General features: G+C 42.4%; 2 protein-coding genes across 2 annotated transcripts in view; both read left to right on the top strand.

Annotated features, from left to right (window-relative positions):
- Window positions 1-402: 402 nt before the first annotated feature.
- Window positions 403-2468, top strand: ddx28 (DEAD (Asp-Glu-Ala-Asp) box polypeptide 28). Its single transcript, XM_061276745.1, has 2 exons — window positions 403-1863; window positions 1971-2468. Exons 1-2 carry the CDS (start codon window positions 593-595, stop codon window positions 2368-2370), a joined length of 1671 nt encoding a protein of 556 aa, XP_061132729.1. The 5' UTR covers window positions 403-592; the 3' UTR covers window positions 2371-2468.
- A 1027-nt stretch (window positions 2469-3495) lies between these two features.
- Window positions 3496-22755, top strand: part of tln2a (talin 2a) — a 46241-nt gene continuing 26981 nt past the window's right edge. The window contains exons 1-5 of the mRNA XM_061276916.1: window positions 3496-3652; window positions 17055-17120; window positions 21757-21912; window positions 22104-22201; window positions 22603-22732. Of these exons, the coding sequence (XP_061132900.1) occupies window positions 21777-21912; window positions 22104-22201; window positions 22603-22732 (364 nt within the window). The 5' untranslated portion in view covers window positions 3496-3652; window positions 17055-17120; window positions 21757-21776. The remainder of the gene's footprint in view (window positions 3653-17054; window positions 17121-21756; window positions 21913-22103; window positions 22202-22602; window positions 22733-22755) is intronic.

Here is a 22755-nt window from a genome sequence, read left to right on the forward strand (position 1 = left end):
CAGTAAAAATAATGCAGTAATAAGAATAAGAATAATAAATATTATTTTTCATATACAGAGCTAGATGTTGCTAGTTGTGTGAAGTTATTTGTAAATGAGAGAACATTCTGAAGCAAAACAATTTAAAAGACAAACACTTTTTGGATTTTTAGTGTGATGAAATATTAGCGCCTGACATATACATTGATTATTATTTTTTTAACAAAATTATAAATCATTGTTTTTGTGTGAAAACTCCACTTTTTCTTTAATATGTATGCACTTTTAAATAAAAACGTCAGTGGTGTTTTTTCTAAAGCAATCATATACTGTGCGTTTGAATATTTAGACATGAAGTATTTTATTTTTAAACCCGAAAACACGTAAATAAATAAGTGCGTCATCCATCTGCGTCCGCCGACATTCGTCATCAACAATCGCGTTACGCGTGGTGGTCTCGTTTAGTTTTTTTAATGGCGTATTGGAATCATTTTGCTTTTGGGATTAATTGCTAAGGATTTATTGCTTTGTTTTAATAGGTAGCTCCATGTTTTTGTCAGGCTTCTTTGTTGCTAACTTTTAGCCGCTAGCTGACTCGCGTGACGTTTTCAGAATGTTGTCTCTGAAGGTCGGCTACTCGGCTCTGGCTTCTTTGAGAATTCACCGGACTAAAATAAGCAGTCTCTCAAACGATCATGTTTATTTTTCGGTTTGCGCGGCCTCTACGGATGAGATCCCCATCATCCGTGTCCCTCTGTCAGTGCGGAATCGCATTGAGAATGTCAAGCAAACCAGAGGGAAGAACAATATCAACACGAGCAAAGCCGGCAAGCTCCTCATCCAGAGCAGGAACCCAAGTTTGAACCAGTCTGTAGGATACACGCACGGCAAGTTTGACGAGCCGACACTCTGCTCAAAAGGATGGAAGCACAAAAAGTCCTTCGGGGATTATTTCACCGTCAACAACATCAAATCTGTTGCGCCTTTTGTGTCCGGAAGCGGAGAAGAGGAGGATATTAAAACGCCAGTGAAGACTTTCCATACACTGCACATCTGCAAGGAACTGGTGGAGACTTTGGAACGCTTAAACATCAGTCATCCCACCACTGTGCAGTTGCAGACTATCCCCAAGGTGATGAGGGGTCACAACGTCCTGTGTGCAGCCGAGACAGGAAGTGGAAAGACGCTGAGTTATTTGTTGCCAATCATGCACAAATTACATCTGCATGAGGAGATTCATGAGGAGGGGTCTCCGAAAATCCACGCTCTGGTTGTGGTGCCCTCCAGGGAGCTGGCTGAGCAGGTGGCGTCTGTGTCCAGGAGCCTGTGCGCCCCACTGGGCATGGTGACGAGGACGGTTGGAGGCGGACGTGGCGTGGGTCGCATCAAGGCGGTCTTTAAGCAAGACGTTCCTGACATTTTAGTAGCCACGCCCGGCGCTTTGGTCAAAGCCTTGCGGAGACGCTGCTTAGACTTGAGCCACCTGAGCTATCTGGTAGTGGACGAAGCGGACACCATGTTCGACCCGAGCTTCGCCAACATGCTGGAGGAAATTCTGCGGTACACCGAAATCGCCAGCGCCCCGACCGAGACGCGAGGCCCCGCCCGGAAGGCCCAGCTGCTTGTTGTGGGCGCCACCTTCCCCGGCGGTGTCGGCGAGGTCCTCAGCCGAGTCACGGATCTCGGGAGGATGGTGGTCATCAAGAGCAAGATGCTCCATTTCCTCATGCCGCATGTGAAGCAAACTTTCCTCAAGGTGAGAGGACAGGAGAAAGTCCTGGAGCTCAACCATTACCTGAAACGACTCCAGCAGGAACACGGAGGAGCAGGAGGACACGCCGTTCTTGTGTTCTGCAACAAGGGCTCCACCGTCAACTGGCTTGGGTAGGTTATAAAAAATATGATATCGTAAGACTTGCCCCTCATTTTATCTCAAAGATTTATTTCAGGTATTCTCAATCTCAAGATGAGTCATTTTGTTTCTACAACAGATACTCACTGGAGGAGATGGGGGTGGCCCACGCTCGTCTCCAAGGAGAGATGCCGGCCGCGCATCGTGCAGGCATCTTCCACCGCTTCCAGAAAGGCATGGACGACGTTCTCCTGTGCACTGACGTCGCCTCGCGAGGCCTGGACACATCCCGGGTGCGCCTCGTGGTCAACTACGACTTCCCAGAGTCACACACGGATTACATCCACAGGGCCGGCCGGGTGGGGAGGGCCGGGGGGTGCGAAGGCGGCGAAGTCCTCAGCTTCGTCACGCATCCGTGGGAGGTGGAGCTTGTGCAGAAGCTCGAGATTGCAGCACGGAGGAGGACTAGTTTGCCTGGTATGGAGTCTGAGATACGGGAACCAAAACCTGTTATAGTGGAAACTGAAGAATCAGGATGATGGACCATGCATTAATGTCCACCTGCATCTTTTTATAGCACTCGCTTATTAAGTTGTACTTATGGAAACTCCCAAAATAAATGCTACTTTTGCTATGATACAGACGCAGTGTGAGTGATTAACCACTAGATGGCAGTATTTGTCAGATCTTTAGATTTCCTAATAAACTATAGTATTTTTTAAAAGATGACCCTAACCACGGGGTGATTAATTAATGCTTATTTTTAGTTTTCCATTTCGGTGGCTTCCACGGTTGTGTGACTTAATCATTCCACGCTGCACTAATTATACACATCTCAAATTTTAATGAGCACAGGCCCAAACCTGATGCTTTGTCCACACGGTCCCGAATGTCATACCTTGCAGGGATCCCTCCCCTCCTCTTTTGCTGCAGGTAACTTATTGAAAGCAAAGTGTCAGCCTCCAAGTGAAACTTTTTCTGCGTTACTGATGCTACATGGAATGTTGCCATCAGATTACGTATTCACGGACAGCTGACGGGAATCAATCCAAATATAAATCTCTTTCCGAAGACGTTTTGCTATCACAGTTCCAAGTTTTGGGGTGGGGGTGGAGGAAATGTGGAGATTATGGTAGCAGACAGATGTGAACATTTGAATGTTTGGAATTTTCCTTGGATTCTCTGGAAACTATTCTTTTCTATCCATTAATAGCCTGAGTAGGGGGTGTTCTCTGCAACTTTATTCTTCAACCAGTCCCAAATGAAGTACTGTGCAACAAATCCTTTCATTAAAAAAATGACTTGCACAAATAGTTACAAATTGAAGTTTCTGTTGATTCACTCAGATTGTTTTATTCTAATGCATTTTAAAAATATTGTAGGTTGAGCTCCAAATCTATTAAATTGCATTTAATTGAAATAAATTGCTATAAATATAGAATGTATGTATTGAAAGTATTTATTATTTTTAGTCACCAACTATTATCCATGAGTCATTTCTACTGAAATAAAAGCTTGGTGGTTATTATCCCTTGTTGACAGTGTGGGAGTGGCTGAATGGACTACAAAGCGTGGTCCATTTAAAGTGACGTATTTCCTTTTGTGCCCCCACTGGAGGATTTACTCCTCCCCCCCCCCCCCCCCTTTTTACGCGCACGCACTCACGCGCATTACACGCGCAGTCGCCACTGTCCCTCCACGCAACACATTCACACTATCCGGCCACTTGGAAATTTCTCGCGCAGGATATTATTTGGCCGCTGAATCAGCGGAAGTATCCCCCACCGTGCGCCCTGCGATGCGCCAGTGGAGCGTTTAAAGGTAGGATGCCCTTTTTTTATTATTGTTGTAACATTAATGTAATCCGATTACCGCGGCGCACATCTCTCCTGCGGCACTCGCTGAAAAGCCGCCTGACCTTCTCTGGCTATTGGGGCTTATTAAATGGAGAAGAACCAACGCCGCGTGCGTGTGACTGCTGCCGTGTTGCGGTGCGTGTGCATTGACGGGTGAAGTTGCGTTCTCCGAGATGCTTCGTTTAATCGGCGTGCAACTTGTAGAGTCTTGACCGGTTCTTCTTGGGGCTTCACCGGCTAGGGCTGCTGCAGCATGCCGTTGAGCCAGCCGTCTCTGGTGGCTTTTGTTTGGAGAGTTGCCCCGAGGAGGGGTGGGGGGCAAATTCGAATGCACGGTTCCCCGCCATGTTCATGTGTCAACCACAACTGAATGAATTGTTTGCAACTTTGTTTAATGACCCCACCCCTCGGTTATGCATTCACCAACACCAATGTAAAGAACCATGAATAATGTTGCGCAATTAATCCCATGGCTTCCTTAAATCCTTGAAAATAGGCTGGTTGTGTCATGCGATCAATGAGTGTTTTGTTACATGCATGGATTCATCCTGCAACCCCATGCACGTTTAATTCATGGATCCACTGCCACACCCCTTCTAGTAGAGCAGCCTGCTAGCACTCCATCATGCTTTGCGTAGTGGTGTGTGGTATAATCATCTCAGTTTTACATCATCCATTTTTATGAGGCAGGTTTGTGCAGAAGGCGCTTTTCGTAATGTAAGGTGAGCTGACATGAGGGAGTCTTCGTCCACCTCACCTGTAGCTGCCTGCCACAGTTAACCTAATTGCATTAATTTTGCAATGTGAATTTTCTTTTTGATATGTCACTGGATGTTGTGATCATTCTTCCCACATGGACCATTATTGCAGAGTAGTTTAGCGATAAGCGTGAACCAGGAGGGAAGAGAACGTAAAAGGTTTGGGATCAATCATAGTTGCAAAATTGTTAACTGCTCCTGCTTGCATAAAATTTGTTTTGACGCGATAATTCTTCTGACAAAACATCTGCGTGCAATGAGAAGTTGATTTACTTCCACATAATTTGAGCAAATTTGTTTTTCCAGAAGTTTGTATCACACTGGAAGCTCCTACTATTATTCAGTATCCAAGACGGAGCTCACAGTTTTAAAAAGATTGCTGACCCCTAATTTGATGTGTGTATGTTCGAGAAACTCAGTTAAAAAGGGTAATTGCTGAATAAATAGTGTGTGACCCACAGAGCTAATCCAAAATCCAAACTGTCAGACCTGAACTGCTGCCCAAAACGGAGTTTCACAAATTATTAGCCTAAGAGCACAATTCCCCAAGTCATTTAAAAATATCTTATTTATGTATTTTCTCAGTCCACGACAATCCTTTCAATTCAACATTATGAACAGTTAAATTAAATACATTGCTGAGCTTTTGAGTTATGTTGGCGAATGTGGACCTCTTCTGTGTCCTTCAGCACAGTTGTGCATTTTTGGACGATGTGTCTTTCAAATTGCAGCTGAATCAACCGAGTCTTTTATGAAGCCTTGTGTGACTGTGTGCTGGAAATCATGTTTCTCAGCATGGAGAATGAATTATTGACTATCGCTGTGGAGGCGCCAAATGTGAGGCCTTCAGTACTTGGACAGGATGTGACATAAATTTTTTCTTTGACTCCAACTGATTTAAATGAGAAAATGTAATAAGGACTTTATTTGTATAAACGCCTTTCTTGCCTAGTTGCAACACCCTAGCTCCGCCCCTTTTATTATTATGACGCAATCCAGGATTTTTAACAGCCTAGTAGTATTTTGAGGCAGGGTTAACAGTCACACTCTCTTGCCTCAGATAAAATCACCCACTCAAAGCTGACTAATTTCAGCAGGAAAAAGGATGTCAAGCGTACTACCGTCCTTCACAGACATGATACCTAGGAAATGGATTCAGCTGTTTCGGACTCATTCAGTTGGCCTGGCTTCCTTGTGTAAAAAAAAAAAAAAAAAAAAATCCTTGCTGTCTTTTGCACTTAAACCATTTCGGCATGCAGCTCCCTGTCCATTAACGTCAATTGGCCAAACTCTATCGGACGCCCTTGTCGGCAAAAAAAAAAAGCAAATGAAGAGCTTTTTCATTACCTTTGCGTTGATCTACGGTGTCGGCGGTGGTCGTGAACAGTAATGCTATTTGCCACTTAAATTTAATGATCTCAACGCGGCATGCTGGAACAAACCGCTGCGCCGTAACTGTTCACATGTTCAGTGCTGAAATCACGAGGTAGACATGAGCTTCGTGGGATTGAAAGACGAACGAGTTGATTTATTGATGATCCGGGGGTGGTTGACTAACCTCTGGTGAGCATGTGTGAAGGGGTGTAGCCTGTAACTCTTCATTAGTCTTGCATGGCTTATTTATTGATTTTTTTAGCCCTGCTTAAAAAGAAGCCTGAGGAGAAGGAAGTGAATGAGCCTTACTGTTCATCACTTAGAACACGACAGTGAGAGAAAGAGTCATAATAATAAGAAGTTATTTGCAAGTTATCTTTGTGTGGGAGTCTTTTTTTTTTTTTCAAAGATGGTCACATTTGGTCAACAATGTGGCGACTGAGGAATTTGTGGCCTGGTTCAAGTTGATAGGGCAGATTGTCACACTTGGTTGTGACCCGGCCACTGCATATGTAACCTTTAAAAATGAGAGTCAAATCACAACATTCCAGTCTTGGGCTCCTTTTTAAGAAAAGCATCACCAATCACGGCTCAACGGTTTTCTGAAGCTGAGCCGTGATTGGTTGTGAACTGAGACCTGGTAACTGTGATGTCACTTTCAATGGACAGCGAGTAGCAAATCAACATTTTGCTGATAACTCATATTCCATGAACACAATTTTAATCCAAATGCCGTGTTTAGACTAATGGGGGCACGTACAACATATTATTGTAAAGAACATTTCGGGATTAACTTCCTCTTTAAAGCAACCTGTCAAGAAAACAAACAAACAAAAATAACAGTTTCAGTTGTACCCATAACAAAAATCCAATGACAGCTATAGTTTGCTACTTTCAAGCGTCTTCTGTATGGGCTTTCCAGAACCATTTGTCACATGATCTCTTCCAGCTGTCTGGGTGTATTTATATACATAAGCACACCAAATAAAGAATTATCCTTATTTGCCTTTGGAAAAAAAAGTCTCTAAATAACTATGCTCTTATTTGGATTTTAATTTTTAAAGCGTGACGACACTTCGATTTCATACACCACCTGTATAGAATGTTCACAATATTTTCGATTTCATACAGCCAAAGAGTCACTTTGACCTCAGGCTGAGCTCTTCAGATATCACCGGCCTTTATATGTGCTGCTTCTTCCTGCATCCTTCAAGCCCACCAGGGAAGAAACTTAACCAGGCGTTCCCGATCCTTCTACTGGCTTGCAGACCGTCTCAGAATTTCTGAAGTTCACTTATGGTGTCAGTCTTCTTGTTACTCACGTCATGTTTCATAAATGTAGCTATTAAATCCAAGAATGGCCGAACGTAAAAATAATCCACGTCGTCTTGTAACTCCAAAAGTCCTGAACAAATGGCCATCTCATTATTCAACACGTTTGTTGACAAATTTCTACATTTCAATCAGTCATCAGAGTATTTTCGTCGCCGTGACGCCGCGGCGTGTGAAACTAATCCGCTGGTAGAATTCCCCTGCAGAGTCACTCGCAGCTTTCTTAGGGAACATTGCTGGGAGTGCTGGAAATGCATCCCACCCCCTTCCATCGGTCTCTTGGGCCCCCCCACGGCCTCCGGGTGTCTATTCTTGGTTTTCCCGACAGGGTTGGATTCTCGCTGCGAATGTTTGGCGGCAAACTGTGTCGAAGGGTGTCACCCCTCTGAAAAAGGCCAGAGGACGTGAGCCAATGGAAAGGGTCAAGTTCAGCCATTGACAAATTGACATTGGTGTTCCCGAGTTTCATCACAATCTGTTTGAGACACTGACCAAATTTTGATTTAATTAATCAATTAATGTTATGAATTGCTTATCGCGGGTGTGCTAAGTAAATTTATCTGTATAAGGAATTGTTCGATCCAGGCTGAAATGAGATTTACGAAGGTTTCCTGGCGAAAGTTGAGTCTACCCCTGATGTTTGCATCTTCGAATTACTTTAAGCTCATCAGCAAACTTTGTCGGTGCCTAACAACGATCCAGAGGTTGACTGTAAATCATGGAATTTTTTTTTTTTTTACATGCATTTTGTTTTTGTGCAGTCCCGAATGTTTGTCATTTCATTGGAAACTGCCCCACTTTTCATCACGCTTCTATTGGGGAGCCCAACACGCCACTGTCCATTTACTGGTCGACAGACTTATGTGGAATGTCTGGAATGTCTATCAAACCCCCCTTTCCTGCTGCCTATTGAAGTTGGAATTTTTTCCCATGTTGTCTTTCCGCATTAAAATTACCTATACGGAATCAGGTGTCAAAGTCAACCTCCGAATTTGCCATCATTCAGCAAAACTCGCCGAATGTTGCTCTCCTTTGTTTTCACTTCATTTAACCTCTTTCATCCAGTATGTCCGAGAAACTATCGGTCAAAGAGCATTTTCCATCGAGACACGGGTTTTGTTTGCTTAACCGCCTTCCCAACTTGACACGTCCAAACCTCCGCTGACAGCCGGTACCGCAAATAGCGCTTTAAGTGGCCATTAATGAACGACTGTTACACAGTCATTCTGTCAGCCCAAGCGCCCCAACTTGGTATTTGGCCAGAACCATTCTGTCTTAAATGGGCTCTCAAAGACTTGTGTCACTTGAATCGAGCTATATAAGGAAAACAATCCTGTGTGTATTAGTTTAGGGCAAGTTCATGGAACGCTGCCAGGCCTGGGAGTAAAAAGTGGGGTCAGGAACACGACGAAGAAGAAGCAGCATTCAGAGTGTTGAGCTGTAAACATTCCTTTCCTGGCATTTTGTAGAGCTTCTGAGAAAGCTTTGTTGCTTGCTCAAGGGGCTGGAGATGGCTTCTCATTTGTCCAGCATGTTATAAGAGGCCATGTTTGCTAATGTGGTCATATTAGCTGCCGACTAATAGCTTCGATTTGGGTGGTCCCTGTCCACAGAGTTCACAGGGGCATTTGGAAAGACGCCATCCACCTGCTCCATCCTGCCAAATGTGTGATGGGTTTTTGATTTTGTGGTTCGGACCAAACTAGAAAACAATACAATTGAGCATCAACCAAAGAAATGGTCCATTTGTTGTGTGTCAGGCTTTGAAAGTCAAAACTGGAAGTGGTTCTGACTCACGGACCTGCCCAGGTTCTTGTTTGCTCTGTGGAACACCACAAAGAAGGCATTTGAATGCTATCATTTATGTACACGTGAACTGCTGCCATTTCGAGAACTTGTTACGCAGTGTCAAACTAAGGCCATATAGGATTCGTTTCGCCCCGAGTGCTTGTTGTTTACTTCCTGAAATTGAATTGCGATAATCCAGTAGGGGTTGAAACACTGTAAAGAAGTTTTATTGTGAACGCTTACGTTTGATGCAAACATGCCTTCGTGCAGCTTGTTCTCCAGCTGGCAAGGAGACAAATGCTGCATTGTCACATTCCTCTTCACATGGACCCGAGGGGGGGGGCGAGAATGCCAGGCTTGTCCTCAGTTGGGTTACTTATCTCCCCAGTGCAGTGCATACCCTCAGGGAAATTACTGGGAAAGAAGGGAGGAGGGGTGGCAGGCTTGTACTCATCCACCCACGGTCAACATGTGTCGTGGAATTCGAAATTTAAGTTGTCACTTTTTAGGTATTAACTCCTCGATTGCTTTGGTTTGCAAAATATTTCAGCTGTTCTCGCATTGTGATTTAAATGGCAGTGAGTAAGTTGCAGGTGGGATTTTTGTGATTGTTTGTTTCTTCACCACCTTATTCAAGCTTCTGCACTATGAAGTTGCCCGTGTGGATGAATGTGCCTCAGAGGAGCAGTAAAAGCAGGTAAAAAGACAAATTTCAAAGGAGAAATGGGAGGAAAAGTCTCGCTTCAGAGATTAAAGTCGTAGATATCAATTTTGGGAAATGAGCTCCTTCGCTCTGCCAACAGCAAGCTGAGAAAGATTTGGACGCTCGCATGGCAACAGACCCACACATTCAGTTGAGTTGTTGCTTTTAAGCTTAAGAACTAAGAGGTGTCTGTTTTGTTTGCAAGATTCTGTAAACCCAACTGAATTTATTTTCATAAAATCACCTCTGGCTTTCCTGTGTTTTTATTTGCATGTTCTCTTCTACTTGTCAACTGGAGTAGCAACTTGGTGTACCTAATGAAGTGTCCAGTACACTGTTGATTATTGGCTTTTTTTTTTTCGTTTCCAAAGAGTTACCCGCTTGGCTTAACATGGACATACTGTATTAACTGCAACATTTCCACCATTCTCCAGCATGCGTGTAATTCCGCTCTCCTCGTCCCTTCGGTGCTGCTTTTCCAATTTGCTGACCAAGCAGTGAAACAGTAGCAGCCTGCTCACTCTGTCTCTTCCACTCTCTCTTTTCTCAGAGGCCTTGCTCTTTCTGCCACTCAAATCTGTCCCTGACTTCTCAATCTCCATTCCTTGTTTGGCACGCTCAAACATGGCGAATAAAAAAACTCTTGAATCTTGAATGCCGCCGTGTAGCTTGCAAGCAAGTTGACACTTCATCTTCAAGACAGTTGGCGGGATAAAAAAAGGCATCAGGCGTGTTTATTCGGCTGTGAATCTGCACGCACATGAATGGTTAACGGACGACGTCTCGTGACGTTTTGGCGTTGCAGTTGCCATGACGTCCCTTAAATTGCTTAGTGTTTGTGTTGAAGACGTCTACCAAGACATGTGGCAGTATCAGATATCATGAGAGAAAAGTACTTATCTATAAATGAATTGATTAATTAATTTATTTATTTACAACTGTAATTAAAAAGTATTAGACTCTAAAGACAATATTATTTATTTATTTACATAGGTAATTTAAAAGTGTTAGACTGCAAATTATTTATTTATTTATTCGGCATTCATTCTGGGAGGGCACTATTTCAGGATATATGATAAATTGTCAAGATTTATATAGATTATATATTTTTTTATTTATATAAATGTAATATTTATTTGTTGCGATTTCAATTCCACCAATCGGAAGCTTGAAGAATGTTATTTTCAGAAAGTCACAGTATGAGCAGATCAACATTTAACATTTTGCACATCAAATAAAGTCCAGGTCATATGGTTAAGTTACATCCAAGGCCGTTCTTCAGTGTATTGGGTGACAGCTGCTTCCACACCTTCCGAAGATGATCCGCCTTTGGGGCCCTGTCCTGCCACCTCTGTTGTGTACTCCATTGGCTCATATTCCGTATTGTCCAACTTGTCCCTTCAAATGCAAACCTCATTTATTTGCTATTTAAATCCTCTGCAAATGATCTCCCAGCTCTAAAGCAGGTATATTTTCTATTCCTGGCCGTTGTAACAGGTGACATGCAAAGCAAAGCAGAGGATTTAAAGTGGCAGTGACTCGCTTATAAAAGAGCTCAAGAGAAAGAGCTTTTCATTCGTGGAGTTGAAGGAACTGGGGCTTGGTCCGAGCTGGATTGTTCAGCCACAATAGGCGTGAAGTTGGTGTACCTCTCGTGTCGTTTTGCTCCATTTCTCGAGTGTCTCCTGAGCCACGGCCTGGACTAGCACCTGTTTTGAGAGTTGGAGTGGTTTTTTTTTGCAACAGTAGATATTCACCATTGTTTTGTATAATCAACATTTTTTTTTATCTGTGAAGAATGAGCTCCTTGTATCATTTGCCCACAATAGACTTAAGTACTCCGGAGAGTTTTAGCCTCTCAAGTTCTTAGTTTGAAGTGGCCACTTGAGTGAAACACTCCAGTTGGTAGCTGAGAGACAGGAAACTGGTCATTGGTTCTGACCTGATCTCATCGTGGCAATTGGATTTTGTAAAAACCATAGCCATGTTTCCAACAAGTGGTACAAGTTCAGCTGGATTCATTTTGGAAGTCCTGGTTGGGTTTCTGCTGTAGGGGTGAAATTGGCAAATAATTCTTTAATTTAGCGATGAAGAACAAATCTTGGGGCTTTTGTGTTGTTATTGGGAATTTCTGGAGAGTCTGAGACATGAAGCGCTAACCCACAGATGTCAAACTCAAGGCCCGGGGGCCAAATACGGCCCACCACATCATTTTATGTGACCCGCGATGACAAATTGTGCAGCAAATTCGTGTCATTACTAGAATTCCAAATTGTCTTCATTTTTAATCATATCTTTTTTTAATATTTGACCAGTTTTTACTCGTCTGATTTGAAAAGGAATTATTTGTCAGTTTGTTTTGTATCTTTTACTGTATACATTATGAGGTACTCATACATTTATTTGGGTTGACAGTCATAATGGCCCTCCCAAAGAAGCTATGACTACAATGCGGCTCGCGAAAAAAAAAGTTTGACACCCCTGCGCTAAGCGATTGAGCCCGCCCGCCCTCCATCGGATGTTGTCTGGCGCCAAGACTGTCAACAGCTCCAAACTTCTGATCCTAGAATTGCCCCTGGTTTGTTTCTCATCAACTAACACTTCCAATTCCATCACATAACACCTCATTTTGCGCTTGCAGTGCTCACCCAGAATAAAAACCATCAGCTCTCTTTTAATCTTACTTTTCCACCTGTTGCCAACAGCGTGCACAATCCGTTTATAGCAACTGAACACAATTTAGTTCTGGGCCCAAAGTGCTTTTACGCTCAATTACAACTAAACTAGAAGTTATCCAATGGTTGAGAGGGAAATGGCAGAATGGGTGTCTCCGAAGTGTAAATTGACTACTGTTGCATGTGGCACCCAGGAAGTCACTCATCCATTTTGGAAAACCTCTTCCGCAACTACTGCTAATGGAAAAATGATAAGAGTGTTTATTCTAATTGAAATGTGTGCCAATGCATAGCCGCTGACTAAATTGGAATTTTGTCATGGCTGCTGGCCGACTGTCCGCTAAGTCACAGCTGTCTGGAGGATTAGAGGACTCGCTTTTCTCTACTGCGGAGATGCAAAGGAAGATTAGGCGGGCAGTTCCTGAGGGAAGGCCCGGTCGGCTCAAAGCTGCGACGCTGGTTGTGAGTGAAACGACCTCTCTATGCTCCTTCAGTCATTTGGATGGATGGAGCTGCTTGGTTGTTTGGCGATTGTGCCGATGGAAGGGAGCGTGTGCTGGAACCAGAACAAGGAAGGATCTGTCTTGTCTTCAAGTCCTCAAGGTGGATTTGATCCAGATTGTTCTGGTCTGCTTTGACCCAGTATTAAAATGTCCCAAACTTTAGAAATCATTTTGCATATTACATTTTGGGTTTGTGTGTTTTTTCTGCAGGCACCCTGGGTTCTTCTTAAACTTTCAATTAGAATTTCATACTAATTGAATATAAAACCTTCAAAACTCTGTTTTAGAGCACAAAGTTCAAAGCAAGCATGGTGCATCAGCATTTAGCTGTTATGCTGTACTTTTTTTAAGTGAGGCACATTCTTTGAGACAAAAATGTGTCTTTTTTTAAAGAGATGGAAATACAACAGCCTCGTTGCCATTCTTTGTTGGCATTGGAATGATACGTTCAGTGCGGCATAGTTTTTACATTTTCCTGCTCTACAGTGTGGAAAACTAAACAGTGTCTTGACATGCCTTCCATTGTTTGTATTCTTTTTCCTTCATGCTTAGCGTGTATATTTGTTGAACATTTCAAGGGCAAACAGAAAAATGCCATTATTTTCTGGGTGGTGGATTAAAAAAGAAAGATAAATCAAATGATTTCTCTTGCAGCGTGTGCTGTGATTAGTTGATTTGTCTCGCTGCCGGTATGTATACACAAAGATGTCTGCAGAACTAATCCATCCTATTCAACAGCAATTTTTTTGATCTGTAAAACTCATTTATATTTCCCATACAGCATTTTCTCATTTGGTGATGCCTGCAATTCATCATTTTATTTATTATCGTGACACTAGAACATTGCCAACGTATCATAGCCTCGCAGGACGAGTCTTTTCGATATAAATTACTCTGTAATATGTAGTTATGATTTGCCTTGAGGCTAGAAAGCTTCTCTTTGATTCTCTTTTTGTTTTGGCTATTTAGCCTTCCTTTCTTTGTAATTCAGCTTTTAAACGAAATGAAAGGCCGTGCACATATTTCTTGTATCATGTCATTTGAATTCTAACAATGTACTTTTGTTGTAATAGCACATTTTTGACCAGTGGGAGTCATATGAAATGTAAAAAAAAACAAAGCAAAACAAAACATGGTAACCAAGGGGATGATCATTTTTGTCCCTTTTGTTTACAGACACTCGACATGTTTATGTTGGTTACTATGGACAACTGCAATAACATTAGTTTTTCTGAAGCTGAGTCGTGATTTGTTGTGACCTAAGACGGTGACTGTGATGTCATTTTCAGTCGACAGCAAGTGGCAAAATGGCCGCCCCATAAAATAAAAATAAACAGGTGGGTTTTGCTCGTTGAATTGATATTCTACAAAGAAAACATTAATCATGTGTTTGAACTAGTCGGGCTGCACTGAAAATATGATTACAAAGACATTTTGGGGTTGATTTCATTTATTGAATTAGACAGAATAGGAACTGAGAGGCTGTAATTGAATTCGTAGACACACACACGCACACACAAACGTCCTCCACAACGCCACACGAATCAGCGACAATCTTTGCTGTCCCAAGAGTGGCAAATAGTTGGTTGCCTTGTATAGAAGAAACACGAGCGGCACTCTACTTTGCGTGCATGTGTGTTCTCTGCCTAGTTTAGTGAGAGCATTCTGTTTGATTTCCACAGATTGTCTGTAGCTGTAGCAGATTAAATAGTGTGCCTGGACACAAGGCTCCTGACCCCGTAACCTCTGCTGCTGATGCCATTATGTTGCAACTGTGTGTGTGAGTAAGTGTGTGTGTAGCATTTGATGCATAGCAACAGCTGCACTCCAGATGTCCTCAACTCTCTGGAAAAAGGGTAAGATAGTGATGAGGATAAAAATGAAGCTCTGTTGCATACTCTTCTGTGTTTGTATGATGGTTTGAATGTTGAATGCCGCCATATGTTTCTTTTAGAATTTATTAAGAAGATTTTCATCATTGGATCTTGAGTTCAATGGTTTTTTAAAGGTGAAGATCGCAATGCTTTTGTTTCAGCCGCCACTTGAAGGTGGCTCCGGATTTCCCCCCAGCCTAGCGAGTCACATCATGAGGAGGATGGAAAGATGGAATAGTTCACTCTTAATTTCACACTTGATGGGTGGTCAGGCACTCCACAGACCCAACTACTTCAAAAGTCATTTTGTCATATTCTGTCTCCCGAAATCTGACCTCCAAGCCTGTCAGCGACGAATCGCGGTAATGGTGTCAGGATGCTGAGACCCACCTTGAGCCAGACATACTCCCCCTCACACACTTAGTGGGGGACATTTCCCAATTTATTTTTTGCAAAGGGGGCACCGTGTCGTCTGAGCTCTTGCAAAGATTGTCTGCGCAGTGAATTCCCATGTGGTGTATTTGGATCTCGAGCATTAACCCCTATGGAGACCCTCCCTCCAATTGTGATCAACCTTCTATTGCTTGTTCATTTTCTTTTGCCGCTTGCTTCTTGTTACCTAACCTCAGCGTTTTGCTTTTGGAAGCAAACTCCCTCAGGAATTCAAAATGTCTGTGAAGTTGCTCAAGATAAGGTTTCTCTCTCGTTCTCTATCTCTCTCTCTCTCTCTTTGTGTGGAATGCTCACATTGATTTTCCCAAAGGCAAAAGTGAGCAGGATTAGCGTTCCTCCATCACAATGTCTTCTGCACTTTCCAGGGATCCTTTTTTTACTCGAATGTGGTTTTGATCCTCAGGACACCATCCTCTAAGGCTTTTTATGAAGATGGAATATTGAGTGCATTTCACATAACTTTGTATCTTCAGACTCTTCCTGAAAAAGTTGTTGTTATTCATATGATCAAGTGAAGCCAAAAATTAGAACTGTAGGCAAGGGGCTCTATTTTGCACGGATGTCTGTCATTATGACCAAACAAAATCTTTGTGTTTGTTAATATACAAATTGAAATATTTCCACTACCACCCTTTTTTCATCTTTCCACTGAAACTCTCCAGAAACTTTCCACCTCTTTACAATCCCTGCAGCATATCAAGGAATGTCATCTCCTGTAGTATCCACTCCAACATTTTTTCCCATTCATTCATCATTACATGGCAGACAATCATCATTTGACCTCCTGTAGACAACCCAAAAAGTGAGTTAGTGACTGCAGGAAAAATAAGCCGACTTCCTGTGACTAAGTGACACTCGGGGAGATGAGGTTAGCCCAGCCCAGCCCAGTCGGGAGGAGGCGGGTTTTGCTTAGCGGTTAGCGGCATGGTGTCATCTCATGCAGCTGTTCCAAGCTGCCCCTTTCTAATGTGATTTGGAAGCTACGTCAAATGAGATCATGCATCATGAAAATAAAATGCCCACCCCCCTGCATGCTTTGGGAAAAAAATGAGTTCCTTGGCGTGCTGCTTTGCATCATTGATCACACCGGTGGATTTCATTTCATTTTTCCTATATTGAGTCACCTTCGGAGCATTTCTCTTGTCCTCCATCAGTCATGTAGAGAAATATGGATAGTGCAGTTTGTCACTGATATTGACTACACTACTGCCCCAAGTCATTAGCTACCTTCCGATGATCATAGCAATCACTGTTACTTTGTATTAAAAAAAAAAAGCAACAAAAAAGAAAATGATCATTAATGTGAAATCTGGTAAAAATTATGTTCTAGACGTTTTACCCGTTTTCCTGTATGTGTTTCTCTAATAATGATAAAAATACAATCGTATTCGATATAGATAATCACAATAATGAGATTAAAGAGGAATAATAAATAAATGTTGACTTTTTGTACATTAGATTATGCGGAGTGCACACATTTTTTTAAATGAATAGAATGTTGTAAATATGAACAATTATATGTGATGTTAAAATCATGCATTTTATTAGTAATTATATAAAAAAAATATCTAGCCATCCTTTTTTGGACATAGAGTGTCAACCTATTAACGGTTGATGGATCCCACAAAGAGGTGACGGCAGAACAATGTTTATTCCCATCATGCCCTTTAGTCTAACATCACACCATTAAAACACGATGGGACGATTTGTTTTCATAAGTGCCGCACATACTGAATTTATTGGCATCAACCCATTTTTTTCCTGAGTGGTAACACTGCCTCACTCGATGAAGTCGCTTTTAATTGTCACAAAATGTCACTTCATTGAAGAATTTGCATTCAAATTGCTTATTTAACGACTCGACGGGTGCGGGTCGATATCTCAAAGTCCACTGTTTGTCGTTTCAGCTGTGAAGATCAGCGCAACGCACACAAGGAAGGAAGGAAGGCGGCCTTTTCCTTTCCAGCGATAAGGTGAGTTTTGCTTGTTAGCACCTGTCATCACTCTCGAGAGTGTGCAACTAACACATGGAAGGTGAGGAAGCATAATTTGGTTGATTTAATTTGCAGAGGTAAAGAGAGCTTATTTTAGCCATTGTCTGAGGGTTGCCATAGTAACATGAAGCTAATTGATGTGAATTAAAGCTCTTCTCCAGTGAAACTACTCTTTGAATCTCACCTTTTTTACAAATGGTTACTAGGTATATTTTTTGTTTTGGCTTGGATGGCTTTTTTTTTTGCTATCTCTGGTGTTGTATGAGTTTTTGTAAATAATGTGATTCATACTGATTTGGCATTTGATTACGGTATTTTCCGCACTATAAGGTGCACCTAAAAATCTCCAATTTTCTCAAAAGCCGACAGTGCGCCTTATAATCCGGTGCGCCTTATATATATGGACCAATATTGAGCCACTACGGCAGGCGTGTCCAATTATATGGACTTATATATGGACAAAGTTTTAAAATGGGCCATTCATTGAAGGTGCGCCTTATAATCCGGTGCGCCTTATAGTGCGGAAAATACGGTATGTTTGCGATTTAGGTCATAGGTCCTGTTTGATCAAATCAGAGGATGATGAAGTCAGACAAGACCATCTCCCTGGGCTAGGAGAAAACAATGGTCGTCAGATAGAGCATAGTTCATGTTTGGTGAAGATCAAATGGGCCATGATATAGAAGAGAAAGTACTGCTGTTGTTTCCCGCAAGAATATTAAATCATCTTGAAGTGTGTACAGGTCTCATTTTACCTCTAGCATGAAATCAGAAAATATTTGAGTTCCGTCACTCCATGACGACAGGCTTTTATAAGCTGACTCGGCTTTTCACAGGCCAATTAAGTGGCGGCATCTGGTTCTGCGCCGCAGATGAGGTTGGCGTTCCAGCGGCGCATCTCCGCTTTGCAATGTTTTTTTTGGTTTTTTTTTTAACGAGCTAGCGTAACGTGTTTGTCCCCTGTTGGCTTCACTGTATGGACACCCCTCCCCAGATGTGAGCTTTAAGCACTCGGCGGGTAGTTAAATGTAGGATCCTTTTGATGTGACCCACCATGTTAAAAATGCTGACACCGGCTCTCCACCTACCACCCCTCCACACACACACTTTTTTTTAGCCCCACTCCTAAAGGGCTGACAAGGACCTAATTGGAGTTTGATGGAATTTTTTTCTTTGTTCTGACATTGCTCTCATTATTGAAACACTCATAGTTGGCCTCTTTCTTGTTGATGTGTGTTACAATGGTACTTTATTTAAAAAATGAGCCCTAATTTGGGCAAAGGGGGGAAAAAGTGTCTCATGAGACTTCGCACTGTTACTTGTATTTGCAATATTTTGGTGGTTGGCAGTACTAGTACTATAAATATATGAATTGTGGCAAAAGTTATAAGAATATTGCAGGCTATTTTTCCAAAAACATGCATCAAATTGTGCTGAAATCATGCAATAGTCCCTTGAGGAAGATTTGCTTTCCACGAATAAAGATATTTCTCCACATCGTCAGTGACAAGCCGACACTGAGACAGCAAAGTCTTGCTCACTGGGAGCAATTACCAGTGCAGTAGGACACTGCAACGACGGATGAGTCGGCGGATCGGGTAACCGTCTGACTTTGGTGACTATCCTTAGCCGTGACGCGACGGCACGGACATGACAGGAACTGGCAGACTCCCGTTTATTGAATCACCTGCTCCTCTGAGGTCTTGCGGACGACCAGCATTGGCCTGCTTGGCAGACTTGTCCGCGTGGCTATCATGCTTACAAGAAAGCTTCTAAAATAGCAAACGAGTCATTGAGGTCCCTATAGTCCAAATCTCTGAGTTCATTTAGGTTTTTTGGGGGAAAAATGAATTTCTATTCATTTATTCTAGTCCTTTACATGACCTGAAAAGCTTGTTAAGTGTGAAATGTCTGGTATTTAAACAGAGGTCTTTAAAAGTAAATACGTACTTAACATTCCCTCCTCCTTCCGCTCTCTTTTCCACCTATCCATCTTGTAATTTTCCTTAACCAGTCCAAGCCTCATTTTCCCTTTCGGTGCGCTACCTTTTGTAAGCAAAAGCAGAGCACAATAGTGTGACGTTCCCTTAATGGTGCACTTGACATGACATTTGTTTGTCTATCTCCATTTTGCGGGTCAGGAGCACAATTAGTGTTTGTTTTGTTACTCATTCCAGCGCTGACCTATATATGAGACATGAGAATTCGTCATATGTAGCCAAACTTTGTTTACTTACTTAACCAACACTGAACCTGCACCTATATCATGACGAATGTTTGTGCAGATGTTTACATCCTGTATCTTACTTGATTTGGCCCGATATTGATCAACGTGCCAAAAAGATCAACTGCGGTTTGCATTTAAATCTCAAGCAGATTTGCTCTTGTGATCGAAAGGCTTGATTAATTCGATTTCCTGTCGTTCCCAGTGAAATGATGGAACAGGAGACAAGTGGATGGTGGTGAATGTTCAAGCTGTGTTAGTTTAAAGGGAGTTTTCAACAACTGTTTGCCTGCTGTAGAGATCCCACCCAGTCACCTGCCTCAGTCTTCCTCATTTACGTGCACACAAAGGCAAAACAACAACAACAATAAATCCTGGAGCTAACCATTAGAGACCAATATGCTGTGCTCTGATGAATCTTTAAAAATGGGTCCAGTATTGCTGTGAATTAAAGTCAAGTCATGAATACTGAACGAAAAGCAGGATGTCAAACCTTGACTTTAAAAAAAAAAAGATATCATAATAATAATAAAACAAATTGAAAGTGGGCTTTTTCAAATGATAGCCTAAATAGAACTGTTTGGGATGAAGTGTGTCGTGTTTATCTTGTGTTTGGACAAACACTGGCTGTAGAATACATCTGGCTCATTCTCATCGAGTAGTTTGCACAAGAATGTGGTCAATGTGACAAATATCCTTCTGAGTTCAGTTGGCTCTGATACAAATGTAGGAATGGATCTTGTTTGTGTGTAGATGTTTACATTGGCCGGACCTCCAGGTTTAGACCACGTCTCTGTGTTGTGAATCGATGAGACAAATGTTTACACCAGATGGGAGTGGACATATAGATTTGGACGATGTGTGAATCTGAATGGAGCGGACATGTTTGCGACTGAGCAAACTGACTGTTTCGATCCTTTTTTTTCAGTCAGATGTTTGTTTACATTCTATGCATGACAATATGAAAGGTTAGACAGGTGTTTAGATTTTTGTAAATCAATGGCTTGGAATGGGCGATCACTGGTATAATTTATAGATTTCATACCTAAATTTAAGGTATCGAGGACTCCCGGTGGCTGCCAATACCATCCACCGATACTTAAAAAAAATCTCTTTGGAATTAGTTCACAATAGCTGTGAAGCGGATCATTTCCTTCGTTCCTTTGTTTCAAGATGTCAAGAAACTCGTCACCATGAAACAATTTGCTGTAATTTTCTTGTCTCCTGCTAAACTTGTTGCACATCCTACGGCGAGTTCTTATCTTTCTTTCCTGGCCAAGTGGGCGTTACCCGAGGCCAGCAATAATATGCCGCACATCTGCTCTCTGGAAAAACGCAGTTGTTACGAGGAAACTAATTTATCGGCCAACCAGAGATGGCAGATGGACTAATTATCACGATGCTCCAGCCTGGTTCATTTGCACAAACTAGGTTAGCGACATGCCCATTGCCAAATATGAAGTTGATGCTTTTCTGGCCTGGCTGGGACTGCTGACTCGTGGGCCGTGCTATTATTGGATTAGAGGCCATGTTACAGTAATAAGGTCTGGGTGTGCTCTGCATCATTGATCAATCGAACAATGGCTGCATGCTCCTGCTTTCGGTCTCTGCTTACATGTCAGGACTCACGTCGGCACTCTGTTAGAAAGGGAATTGGGTCTGCAAAATGTTTTTGTCTTGTAACTGTATTATATTACGATGAGAATAATCTTAGTTGACTTTGCTTTTGTTATGTTTTTGCATTTGTATTGTTATTCATTTCGTCAGTCTTGGCTCAGATTGCTTGCTCGGCATGATACGCTTACGTGAGGCTGCAGCTGATAAAACAGTGTAGGTGTCACTGGTGGGTTGGGAGACGAGCGAGGTTTTGTGCTACTGACTCCTTATTATTAATCATCGCACTTTTTTTTTATTTCATTTTAAAATATCGGTGTGCCACGTTCACGCACACGCCGAACAATGTTTAACGAGATTACTCAGGCCGATGTAATACCTCGTCGTATTCACATCGCCTCCCCCCAGTCGAGAATGGGCGGCGGAGCGACACCTTCTGCCCCGGGTGCGAACACATATCACATAGGAAGCAAATTCTCCACGTGTGAGTCAGGGTCAGGAGCCAGACGGGCCAGAAGAGAAGCCTGTCTGTGTCTTTTCCTCTGCGGCTCATCCATAATGACCTTTTACCTCTAACCTCAGACACAGAGGAATCCTGCGCCTCCTTCATTGCTATCCAGACAGGAGATCCTTTGTTAGAATGTTTGAGAATGATTTCTGTTAGATATGGAAGAGATATGTTGGGCAAATCCAAATTGAAATATTGGCAGTTTTTCTTGAACAAGACCAAATATTAATATTTGGGCTGATTAGAATTTTCTCCTTGCTTTGGTGTAGCTGCAACCCCGCTGGCCAAGATGGTGGTGTTGTCGTTGAAAATCTGCGTGCGCCACTGCAACGTGGTCAAGACCATGCAGTTCGAGCCATCCACGGCCGTCTACGACGCCTGCAGGATCATACGCGAGAGAGTTCCCGAGGCGCAGACCGGACAGGGTGAGAACACCGGAACTGTGAAATCGCTTGACGTGAGACAAAAGTATTGGAACGCCGTTTTATTTCACAGAGTGAAAATAAAGAGCAATGATTTATTTGTCAATTTTTTTAAGAACATTTGTGATTTTAAAGGAAGTTTGTCCTCAATGTGGCTTGTTGTTTACACTAAAATCCTCATGTTTGTGGTCTAGCATCGGATTATGGTCTGTTCCTGTCGGATGAAGACCCCCGAAAAGGCATCTGGCTGGAATCTGGCAGGGCACTTGACTACTACATGCTTCGCAATGGGGTAAATATTGCAGTTTATATATGAGTGTGTGTGCGTGTGTTTTTTTAATTAATTTCATTACTTTTAATTCATTTTAATTATAATTCTCAGAAAATAAAGTCACTGCATATAAAGTGAATTTGAAATGCACCAAAGGTGTAACGCGTGACTGTGACCAATTTTTCCGCATCGAATCTCTCCTCATTGTAATTGAACCAAACGGAAATGTCGGGCTGTGATAGGCAGCCGCTAAATTCGCTTTTTGTGCTTTCTATTCGCTCGTCTCAGCCCCGCTAAAACCTGGACCCATTTGATCATTTCCTCCGCGGGCACATTCGGTCTCGCTCTGTGCTTCATCGCTATTTCATTTCCCCCCCCCCCCTTTCTCCTATCTTTGTGTTCACCCCTCTTTCACATCGCAGGACATTCTTGAATACAAGAAAAAGCAGAGGCCCCAGAAAATCAAAATGTTGGACGGGGCTGTAAAAACCATCATGGTGGATGACTCCAAGACAGTCGGGGAGCTGCTTGTGACCATATGCAGTAGAATAGGTACGACTCAAACCTCAAACTCG

This window comes from Syngnathus typhle, linkage group LG4 (genome assembly GCF_033458585.1).
Source record: "Syngnathus typhle isolate RoL2023-S1 ecotype Sweden linkage group LG4, RoL_Styp_1.0, whole genome shotgun sequence".
Taxonomy (NCBI): domain Eukaryota; kingdom Metazoa; phylum Chordata; class Actinopteri; order Syngnathiformes; family Syngnathidae; genus Syngnathus; species Syngnathus typhle.